At 36.8% G+C, this 12,645-nt stretch overlaps 1 protein-coding gene across 3 annotated transcripts in view; it reads left to right on the top strand.

The window, feature by feature from the left end:
* The window catches only part of SLC6A15 (solute carrier family 6 member 15), a 40,455-nt gene extending 36,867 nt beyond the window's left edge, over positions 1-3,588 (top strand). For all 3 annotated transcript variants that reach the window (XM_055118202.1, XM_004602711.2, XM_055118201.1), the window contains exons 11-12: positions 534-696; positions 2,200-3,588. In XM_055118202.1, coding sequence (XP_054974177.1) covers positions 534-696; positions 2,200-2,571 — 535 coding nt within the window. In that variant the 3' untranslated portion in view covers positions 2,572-3,588. The remainder of the gene's footprint in view (positions 1-533; positions 697-2,199) is intronic.
* Positions 3,589-12,645: the final 9,057 nt, after the last annotated feature.

Below are 12,645 nucleotides of genomic sequence, written 5' to 3'. Positions count from 1 at the left end.
GCAGGGCCAACTGATATGGTGTGTGATAGGTGGACAGGGGAAGGAATTAAGGTCAGGAAGGGGCCAAGCTTGAGAAGTACTGGCCCAAAGCCTCTCAGCAGAAGAAGACATTTTATTAATTGGCTTAAAAGCTTTTCTATTTCCATTTGTTGGGGGAGATTGTACCAGTGATGTTCAGGGGTCACTCCTCGACTGGTGCCCAGGAATCACTCCTGCAGACTTCAGAGGACATATGAGGTGCTGGGATCAAACTTGGGTCAGCTGGGTGCAAGACAAGTATCCTAGTACTATCTCTTCAGCACCCTTAAAGGTTTTTTCTAAGTAAAATGTTAGCTACTTACATTTTACTTTAAAAGTGTCAATATATAGACTCATTCTCAAGTTATGAAATGTCATGACTTTTTAATTTAATGTAAAAAATATAATAAATGATAAGAAATAAAACCCCGGACAAACCATTTATATATCATTTACATGTTTTAAGGTACATAAATGTCCACTCAAAAAATAATCAAATATTCTCTTTTATTTAGGTTCATGGAGGACCTAAAAGATATGCTGGGCTTTGTACCAAACAAATATTACTACTATATGTGGAAATACATTTCTCCTCTAGTGCTATTAGCACTGCTATTATCTAGTGTTGTGAACATGGGATTAAGTCCCCCTGGGTATAATGCCTGGATTGAAGATAAGGTAAGTAGGTAAAGATACACACTAAATCCTACTTCTGAGTAGCATTTAAGATACTACACAAAAAATTAAGATACATACAAATACCACATATATATGTGTGTATATATAATATATTATATATTGTCACAGGGCTGGAGGGATAGCACAGTGGGTAGGGCATTTGCCTTGCACGTGGCTGACCTGGATTCGATGCCTTCGTTCCTCTTGGAGAGCCGGGCAAGCTACTGAGAGTCTCCCACTCACACAGCAAAGCCTGGCAAACTACCTGTGGCATATTTGATATGCCAAAAAAAGTAACAAGTCTCACAATGGAGACATTACTGGAGCCCGCTCGAGCAAATCGATGAGCAACAGGGTGACAGTAATATAGTAATATATATATATATAAAGAATAAAGTAAAATATGAAAACTTCAGAAGTTTTATATATATGCATATATATAAAGACACCATGATTTACAAAATTGGTCACAACAGTTATTTGAGACATACAATATTGCAACATCAATCCCACCACCAGTATCCCATGGGTCCCTGCCATCCCTCAACCTACCACCTTGGCAGGCATATGACAAATTAACTTCATATTGCTTGCTCCAATAATTTTATTTACAGTATAGTTTTCTCTTTACTAATGTTTTACTCTTTTTTTGGAGGAAGGCCACAATCAGAGGTGCTCATAACTTACTCCTGGCTCTGTGCTCGTGGATCACTTCTGGCAGGGCTCAGGGGACCATGTATTGTCATTGAACCTGGGTCAGCCACGTGCAAGGCAGGTGGCCGTGATTTTACCTTTAATGAATAATGTCCCGTTTATGTAAGACCCTTGAGACTTTTGGAGGAGGGAATGTTTCCCAAGGAGTGCTCAGGATTCCCTTAGGCCCCTCCCAGGATTCTTCGACAGCAGGATCATAGGTCTTTCACTATGAGGGTATAGGGTGTGGTGCTGCTTGGTCCCGCGGTGCTCGGGATGACCCAATGATGCTCGGGGGAAATGCAGTGTTGGGAATTGACCAGGGTGGGCCCGTGCACCTTTACCTCCATACCAGCTCTATTCCCAGGCCCTTGAGATTCTTACTCTTCTCGGTCCCAAATATGTGTGGTTTTGAAGACATGGTGGATTTTCAGATATGTGATTTTGTATGCTATATTTAATAGTTTCATTGCTTAATAACAAATTACCCTGAAAGTTACATAAAATGGAAACATTTTTTTTTTTAAATTTCCTAGGTTTCTGCTATTGTCCCCACCCCCACCCTATACTTTTTCTTATTTGGTGTCATTCAGAAATTGCAAGACCTAGAAAGTCTTGGAAATTACTTGATTACTTAATGGAACTTCTGTGGCATCCCAGCAAGTCACAGGGCTAGTTGAGTGCTTACAAACCTAAGATAAATATAATTTGCTTTCATGTACTTGTATAGAATTGTTGAATATATATGTGTGTATATATATGTATAGATGTACTTGTTTTATTTAAAACAATTTACTTTTGTTTAAACAGGCAGCTGAAGAGTTTCTGAGCTATCCAGTATGGGGAGTAGCTGTCTGTGTCTCTCTCATAGTCCTGGCAATACTCCCTGTCCCAGTGGTCTTCATCGTTCGTCATTGCAACTTGTTACATAGTACTTCTGGTAATTTATCATCTGTGACCTACAAGAGAGGCAGGGTTTTGAAGGAACCTGTCAACTTAGAGGGAGATGATGCTAGCCTCATTCATGGAAAGATACCAAGTGAGATGCCATCTCCAAATTTTGGTAAAAATATTTATCGGAAGCAAAGTGGATCACCAACCGTGGACACTGCTCCCAATGGACGATATGGCATAGGGTACCTGATGGCAGATATGCCAGATATGCCAGAGTCAGATTTGTAGCTGGTTGGGGACATCAGTGGGTTTCGTTTGACTCAAGTTTATCAATGAACGTTGGCTCTACTAATTGAAATAATAGGTTTCACTTATCACAAAGTGATCTCAGGTGTTCTATGGCTGTGATCTTTGACCCTAACTATATGTAAATACAGCTCGAGTATTCCTTTGGATTCCTTGGTTTACATTTGTGCAGACAGAAGTACAGGCAGAATTTATACTGACTGAGGTTCATCCAGGCTTGCCAGAAATTTAAAAAATACTTCCAATGGTTTTTCAAACCTTTCTATGTCTTAAAAAACAAAACCAGGCATTACCTCAGTTTTGAATAATTTTTGGATGTAACAGTGTTGGCAATTCAAAAATGATATACTTAAAACTTTTAAAGGTTTGCCTCCAGGGTAAATTCCCAGTATTACAGTGCACAGTTCTGCAAGTTGGTGCCTGTCAGCATATTTCTATGAACGTATTGTATAGATGGGCTATAGTTATCTTGGTAGCATTGATACCTTCTTAAGAAATCAGCTGAAGAAATGGCAGGATACTTCATTATGTGCTAGCTGTGTAGAGCAATAGTATTCATAGGAAGGCGCTAATTCTGAGCTGAGGTTAGATTCAGGGGAGACAGGGGATCATATGTGTGATGACTGTACATATTGTGTAAAATAGATGAGTGAAAATGATCTAAGATTGAGTTACTCAGCACTCTCAAGAATCATGCAGAGTCTGCATTTTTCTATGCCGTGTGCCTAAAACTTTACTTGATATTTATTGTGGTTCCAAGATTACTTACAGTATTTTATATAATATACTTGTAATGTATATAAATATATATGTATGTCGGTACTCTAAGTACTGACGTAAAACTTGAAGCAGGATGGTATTTTACTTCATATCTTTCTCTTTTGCTTCTGTTTTATGCAAATATAAATCCTTTTTTAAGTGATTGTAAAATTGTATGTCATTACATTTTAAGGCTAAAAATAAAGAAAGCTAAAAAATAATGTTTGTTTTCCACCTTGCTTTTTTCAATATCACCTGAACAGGATTAAGTTGCATCAAGGCATTTTGTAATGACTAACCATCATATTCCAAGTAGGATTAATACATTCATAATAGTACTACCACTGTAAAGTAAGAGACAAGGAAAAATAGAATATTTTTTGTGACATGGTGTTCTGATATAATCTCATAATTCGTGAAAAAAAATACCGATAGTCTTCCTGGAAATCACATGTACAGATGTCTGTCTGGGTAAGCAAAGCCTTTGAGGTACAAAAAGTTAGGATTGTTTTTTGGTGAAACTTGTGGTAATATCTGAGATCAGGTTGTGTAAAGCTCCACCAATTCTCATCTAGTTAAAGGGCTTATATTTATAATCTTCCTTACACATACAGGAGTCCCATTTTCAAAATAATTATGATTTCATTGGAAAAATCAGGATATTTCCTCAAGGTTTTCATGTTTCATGGCATAAAGATTCTCAAAGTAATCTCTGAGGATCCTTTGAATTTCTGTAATTTCTGTTGTAATGTACCCCTTTTCATTTCTAATTCAGTTTATTAGGGTTTTCTCTCTCCCTTTTTTTGGTGAGTCTTGCTAGAGGTTTATTGATCTTGTTTATTTTCTCAAAGAACCAGCTCTTGGTTTCACTGATCTTTCGGATTGTTTTTTTGGTTTCCATCTCATTAATTTCTGCTCTGAGTTTTATTATTTCCTTCCTCCTGTTCGGATTGGGCTCCTTTTGTTGATCATTCTCCAAGCTCTTAAGCTGTGAGGTTAGGTTACTTATGTGGGCTCGCTTCTCCTTCCTGAGGAATGCTTGTAACACCCAAGGATGGTAGGCACAAGGGCCAGGAGTATTGCACCATAGCTCGAAGACTGCTTCATGAGCGGAGAGGAGAAGGCAGATGGAATAGAGAAGGGATCACTAAGAAAATGATGGCTGGAGGAACCAGTTAGGATGGGAGATGCATGCCAAAAGTAGATAATGGACCAAACATGATGATCTCTCAGTGTCTGTGTTGCAAGTATAACGCCCAAAAGTAGAGAGAGAGTATGGGGAATATTGTCTGCCATGGAGGCAGGGGGAGGGTGGGAAAGGGCGGGTATACCCAGGATATTAGTGGTGGGGAATGTGCCCTGGTGGAGGGATGGGTGTTTGATCATTGTGTAATTGTAACCCAAACATGAAAGCTTGTAACTATCTCACGGTGATTCAATAATTTTTTTTTTAAAAATTAAAAAAAAAAGAAACCAGGATAGTGGTTTATACATGATATCCTTTCATTTATTTTAGCTAAATCTCCTTAGTCTGCTATTGGCATATATCATAACATTTAAATATTACTTATATTTCAGCTACTTTTTAATATTGCAAAATTATACATAATTTTAAAATTTAAATATATTTCATAGAGAGTCAATATGTGAACTTATACAAAACTCAAGAATGATAATAATTCAGTGTCACGTAAATTTCCTGCCCAACACTTTTTATGTTTACCTGTTTTCTTCTGTTAAAGGTAATCATCATTACCAGTTTCTTATGTATCCTTCCAGAGATACTCTAGGTATACATATGCATAAATAATAATGCTGTCTTCTCTCTTTGACTCCTATATCTCAATAAACAATTTATTTTGAACAGTGTTCCATATAAAGGCATGTAGATTTACTCCATTATTTCAAAAGGTAAATATGTTATACATTTTTATTTGTTAAAATATACTTCTTTTATTAAACTATCCAATATTTTAAAAAATAGTGATTTTCTTCCAGCCTTTTAGGTTATTGTGGTCATACACTATATAACAGAACCATCTATCATTGATCCCTCTCCTGCTATGATAGCTTTTAATCTGTGGCTTTAGTAATGCCTTTCACTAGAGAATAGTCCCCACTGTTATTCATATACAATAATATGAACAATTTAGGTATCCACTTTTCCAGATGGGAAATAATTCAATCTGTTTTTATGCCCTCACTTGGCATATATAGTAAGTTGTCCATAGAAGTTTATGCAATATAAATAATGTCAATCTTATCTATGCTTTTTATTCAGCTTTCAGCCTTTTATTATTCATCCATTCAGCCTTTCTTTTAAAATCTACTCACCAAGAGTGTGCTTTATTCTTGTCCATGCACTAAGCCAATGTGCCATTGCAATTAGGGTATTAGCTATCATACTCCCATTTGTTTCTTCTTGTCAGGGAAATTACTTGATCTTTCTTAAGCAGCTTAATAATTAGTATATAGTAATAAGAAGTATTATTTTCTGTGCTCTAAAATTTAGAGCTATATTTTTTATTGTTTTCTGGAATACAACCTGGAAACTGAATGTAGTCTAGAGCGGAGTATTGTTGATCTTCAGATGGAAAGGAGATTGCAAAATATGGCAAAAAAGGTGATAAAGAATGTTCAGATTGGAATAAAGAGAAGAAGGAATAAGAAGTATTCACTATTTGATGTTAAGCCTGTGCTTGCATTCTATTTCTTACTGTAACAATTTTAGGATGCAATTTTATGAAAGTTGGTGTATATTTTCATGTACTTGTGTTTATGTGCATTTTCCAGACAAAATTTAATTTCTTCATCAAATGTCCAAAATGGTTACGTGATTCCAGAAATTTTAACATTAAAACATAGTGTTCCATAACTACAATTGTGCCTTTCACTCTTTTGAAAGACACCACTTTCACTCTTTTGAAAGACATAGTTCCAATTTACTGGATTCAAACTTTTTGGGGATTGGCTACAGGATATCACCATTCAAAAAAAAAACCTCCTCTGATGTGCATTCTTGGTTAAGAATCAAAGGTATAAAGGTGATGAGAAGCAGAACCAGTAAAAATATGAATCCTGCTTTTTCTGAATCTCATGATGAAAAGGTAGTATAACTGAAAAAAATAACTTGAGTGGATAGATGATGGGATTCATAATGAAATTCCTTTGGAAAATAAAAAATTTCTCCTTTTGAGTTTATTCTGTGGTCATTACTTCCTGACTACTCCCCAAAGAGACCCATATTTATCACGTTTGGATATGAATAAATTAATACCAAACCTACCAATGAAATTACTTTTTCCATAAATTCTAGCTATAAATTTTGGAACCATAAAGTTTTGTCAGAAAGGGAAGAATCATAAGACTCTAGAAAACTATTGGAAATACTAAAGATAACACTTTCCATAAGCTATCCATTATTAAGTGGAGCATAATTTTTACCTCCATAACTTAGCTCTGAAGTAAAATGTTCCACATGTTATTTCTGCCTCAACTGGTTGACTCCCAAATTGGCTGAACTCCCTAGTTATTCTGACATGCATCTGCACCTAAAACATCACTTTAATAATGCTGATTATGTGGAGGTAAAAAGAGAAAAGAGATTGAGGCATCTTATTCTAGATTTAATGCCATTTGTAATGTACTATTACTCAAACATGCCAGAGTGATTCCTAGCATCACCGTCAAAACCTACACTCCAACTACCACCACCAACAAGAATAAAAACAAAAATGTGATTTATATGAAGAACAAGAAATGTGCCATGTGGAGCCTATTTAATAATACCATATGTGGTGCCTTTTAAGTAAAAGAAACCATGTACTGTAGATTAATGGTGACATCCCAACTGCCATACTTTTTCCATCAATTGCCTTTTCAAGAAATTTTCAGTTTTATGAAACGGAAGTTAAAGACTCATTAGAAGTGATTGAAATTTATATTTTTGAGAATATAATTTTCTCAGGAAAAGGTTACTAAGAGTGTTATAAAATGTATGGTTTCACTGTTATTTAAGGGAACAATCAAAAAAGGAAGAAAAGCAGAACACCAAACCCCAGCATTTCTGATTTTGGAATATTGAACAAAATCAACAATTTCAAACATGATAAGAATGAATTACTTATTTTATATTCTCTAGAATTTACCCACACTGTTGAGGGGGTCATAAAAACTTTTAGGTTCTGCCATCTGGACTGTTCTCATTTCCCCCAAAGTTCTCTCTCTCTTAACACATCTCTCTCTCTTTCTCTCTCTCTCTTCTTCCTTTCCCTCCCTTAATTCCTCTTTATTCATCTGAAATGTGCTTTTCTTTCCTCTTACAACTTTGTTCTTAATTATATAAAAAGTATTTCAATTCAGTCCTTTTGTGAACTAACCTATAAGATATTTTGTCATATCAATACTTTTTTCTCCCTAGAGTGACAATTTGAAGTATTGCAAAGTTGACAAAACACTATTTTAAGTATGAAAGAATATCTGCTCCCCATTTCTTTAGTCAAGAGAGGTGCCTGATAAACTGCCTTTAGGACTTATAATCAGCACAATAAATATGTGCTCTTTAGTTTTGTAGCATAGAATCCATTTTCTGTTTAAGTTTTCCTTAGCAACTTATAGCCACAATAACCCATAGTCATAAAACAGAAAAAGAATTTTCACATCCATAGAATTTTTTTCACCTCTCATAGAATTTTCAAAGAAACCTAAATCCAAGTAAGTAGATTAAGCTACTCTTCAAAAGCAACCAATCTTTAATTATCACCTTGTTGTTAATTTATTTTCCTGCTCTCCTTCAGAAAATACCATTATCTGAAATTAGAAAAAAAAAAACTTTTCTAGGGGCTGGAGTGATAGCACAGCAAGTAGGGCATTTGCCTTGCACATGGCCAACCAAGGTTTGATTCCCAGCATCCCATATGGTCCCCTGAGCATTGTCAGGAGTAATTCCTGACTGCAGAGCAGGAGTAACTCCTGTACATTGACAGGTGTGACCCAAAAAGAAAAAAAAATTAAAAAGTTACTTTTCTAAATTTTTCAAATAAAGTTTTAACAACTGTTTCTCAGACTCAGTAAAATACCTCTAGAACAGGGGAGCTGTTTGCTTTACATGAAAGAAACTCTTCTAGTTTATGACAAAGACTAGTTAATAGGTTTTGCCTTAATTTTGTTACACAGCTTGCTATGAACCAGTATCCCAATTCCTCTCCTCCCCCCCAAAAAAAAATCAAGGCCAAATTATTATTGATTAGAGGGCCATGCTAGGCAATGTTCAGAGCTTATGCACGGTTCTGTGCTCAGGGACCACTCCTGGAAATGATTAAGTATCATATGTGGTATTGGAGATCAAACCTGGGTCTGCCTCATTCGAGATAAGCATCCAAAACACTGTGCTATCTCTTTGGGCTCCAGTACTTCTTCATCATGATAAAATAATATTGGGTTGAGATCTAAAATAAGATTTTGGAACAAAGAAAATGTATTTTTGCAATTAAATTTTGTTATTTTAGTGGAAATTGTTATACTGACAGAATTATAAATCTGTCATTAGATTATTATAGTAATCAGAGAGGAAAGTAATTTGTTTGCAAATGGGTTCTTGTCTTTTAGTAGTTTAAAAAAGCTTTGCCTGTGCAAACATCATCAAGGAAAGACAGAACGGTCCATTTTCATCTGTTTTAGTGAGGAACATAGTGAGAAATATTCTTGGCACAGACAGCTTACTGTTGTGAACTAGAGGAATAAACTGTGGGACTCTCCTTTTCATATTATGATGTCTTTCTCTAGTTATCCAGACAACACAATATTGTCCGTTTTTACTGATCAACTTCAAGGATGATTTTGAGTCTTAAGCTTCCAGGGTTTTAGGTTAGTTTAGTTGATCATTCATGAAAAAAAAAACTAGGATCTACCACCATACAATGCAGCACTAAGAATAACCTGCTGTTTATTTAATTTAAAAGCCTATTAAGGTAATGTAATTTTTCAACTCTATATTTTAGAAATACAGGTTCACATTCTTCAAATGTACGTTACACCTAACAGTGAAATATCAATATTCCAATCTGCCCACTGTCTATTGAACCTCTTGTATCCTTTTAACCTCCTCCACTTAACCTCTTTACTAACCTCAGTTCTGTGGTCAAAATTCAAGAGCTTGGTTTGGTTTGATACTGTCTGTGTCCTTGCTTCATTTAGTCATATACATAAGCCCAATTATTCAATATTTTTCTCTTTACTTATTTTTCTTGAACTTTTACTTTTGCATTTGTTAATGCCTTGTACTAGTAGTGGAAGTAGCATTAATTACCATTTATTTAATTTACTGTGCTTAGTAAAATATTGCTCCAGTCCAGCGGGTAAGGCGTTTGCCTTGCATGCGGCCAACCTGGGTTCGATTCCTCCATCCCTCTCGGAGAGCCTGCAAGCTACTGAGAGTATCCAGCCCACATGGCAGAGCCCGGCAAGCTACCCATGGCATATTCGATATGCCAAAAACAGTAACAACACAATGGAGACGTTACTGGTGCCTGCTCGAGCAAATCGATGAGTACATCGATTACAAAGATCTAGCAATTGATCTTTATGCAGATGTGCCCCTGTCCATTTTTGGGTGGAGAAGAGTCCTCCCAAGCAGTGCTCAGGAGGCCTGAGAAAGAGACAGAAGAGGGCAGTAAGCACTTGTTATAGAGGCAGTCTGGGGAGGCAGTGATGGGAGGGAAATTGACACTGGTGCTGCGAAATGGACACTGGTAGAAGGATAGATGCTGGAACACTGTATGACTGAAACCTAATTATAAACATCTTTGGAAGGGCCTATCAAACAGTGATTTAATAAAAAAAATTTAAAAATATAAGAGCACAATGGAACTGAGGAAGACCCTGTGCAACCAATGGAAACTGTAAAAGAGCACTCCCCACACGTTACGTCTTAAGAATCACAGAAAGGTTTAACGTATGGACTTGAAAATCTAGGTACTTACCTACTAAAACCTAGAGTTTAAATTTGCAGCAGTGAGACATACCCATCTTAGCTAAGAGCTTTTCTATGGAGACTGGACAACAAGGTGTATAGAACTTCTCTATTGCATCTTTACTACCTAGTAAACACAAAGTGTGTAAGTTATACCTGAATAACCCTAAGGCTAACTTAACCAATATTACCTCTTCAATTTGTTCCCTTTCTTTTCCACTTTTAGGCTATAGTGTTCTCTTCTCTTCTTTCTTCCCCTTCTTAATTAGTATTCATTAGTTAGGTCATAAATGATTAGTCAGAGTTTTAAGTTTGGTTCCACTTCACCATGCATCTTACCATCTACTGCTATGTAACTCTGGACAATTTGTAAAACCAATCTGAGTCTTACTTTGCTAATCAATAAAGTGCTTAATAAGGATATCTATCTTATCTTATCTATCTATCTATCTATCTTATCTATCTATATCTATCTTATCCTTAATAAGGATATCTATCTATCTAACTTGTTATTATATTCAGCTGTCTACAGCCATAGACAATAGCACAGTGGGTAGGGCGTTTGATTTGCACACGGCCGACCCAGGTTCAATTCCTCTATCTCTCTCGGAGAGCCTGGCAAGCTACCGGGAGTATCTCACCCGCACAGCAGAGCCTGGCAAGCTACCCGTGGCGTATTTGACATGCCAAAAACAGTAACAATGAGTCTCACAATGGAGACGTTACTGGTGCACATTTGAGCAAATCGATGAACAACAGGATGACAGTGATACAGTGATTATATTCAGTCACCTGAGAGATAAAAGTTTGAGGTTATTCAAAATGCCTACAAATCAAACCTCAATAGTATTTCCCTACTTATGTGTCAATATAGCCTTGAGGTTTAAACCTTTTTATTTTACATGGGTTAGGCATTTTACATTTGTTTTATTTCAAATAGATTTTCTGAACTTGTATCACATATAAATTAGTGAAGCTCAATATGTTATAGGATTCAATCAATAATTACAAGTCAATGATTCAGAAAGAAATGAGAACTATGAAGCTAAGGAGGAGTAGGAGAGATAGAACAGTGGGTGGAGTGCATATCTTTTTCATGATTCATCCAGGTTTGATTGGTAGCACCACATGTGGTCCCCTGGTGACATGAGTAATCCTTGACCACAGACCCAGTAGTAAGCTCTTAGCACAGCTAAATATATCTCAAATACCTCCCCCATCTCTTAAAAAATATAAGGCCAAGAATGCATAATTTGATGGACAAGGTACTAATGTTTTGTTTTTTTTTTTTTAAATTATGTCCAGGTGTAGTAAGGTTACTCTTTTGACTTAAATAAACCAATTCAGGGAAAACCCTTCTTACCTGTCTTGTATTCTGCATCCAGGACAGGCACATATATGTACACATATGAGAACTAAAGTAAATAGTGGATGGTGACAAAATCATATTCTTTAAATTAAACCAATTTGAAACAATAGGGAATGTGGGAGGAAGTTGAAAATTGGGTTATGTGTCTATATTTATTTGAAATGATTTTGAAAATTTTGAGAAACATGTGTGCTAAAGAAATAGCAGATGTCTGGGAAGATGGAGAGATAGTATAGGATTTAAGGCCCTAGTCCTCAATGAATCTCAGAATCTCCTGCTCCTGCATGCCAGGCTGTCTTCACCAGGGCCACTTGGAGTGGGTGGGTTAAGTCTCCCTCCTCGCCCCAAGCAGAACCTCGGCAGACGAAAACCTCCAGAACCTAACCACTGCCATGATCAAGGCCACTCTCCACACACTTGGATGAACCTCACACATGAAGGAACCAGCAGAGGTAGTCAGGTACTCAGGGACCTGTGGCTGAGATCTCCAAGCATGCTCAGATCGGGATTTGGCCTCCTCCACCCAGATCTCTAGTTTTCCAGTAGCTTGGCAGTCACACTCACAAACTGCCCCCAGCGCCATGTAATCTCATCAACAGCCAAGATCCGGAGACTATAAAACAAAGCTCCTTGAAGAGAATCTGCTGGAGCCTCTCTGTCCCTCTCAGAGAGCCAAGCAAGCCTACAAGAGTATACCGTCCATAAAGCAGAACCTGGCAAGCTACCCATAGTGTATTCAATATGCCCAAAACAGTAACAATAAAGGGCCTCATCCCCCTGACCCTGAAAGAGCCCCCAATATAGTAGTATTGGGAAGGATGAGTAAGGAGAGGCTGCTAAAACAATTTGATGCTCTTCGTGTTTCTGGAGCGAGCAGAAGCCATTGGGCTACAGTAGCATGCGAAAGGGATGAATGGAGATGTTACTGGTGCCCGCTTAAGAAAATTGATGAGCAAGG

Source organism: Sorex araneus, chromosome 10 (assembly GCF_027595985.1).
Source record: "Sorex araneus isolate mSorAra2 chromosome 10, mSorAra2.pri, whole genome shotgun sequence".
Classification (NCBI taxonomy): Eukaryota; Metazoa; Chordata; class Mammalia; order Eulipotyphla; family Soricidae; genus Sorex; species Sorex araneus.
Note: the sequence above shows the minus strand (reverse complement) of the source record. Positions and strands in the feature narration are given on the sequence as shown.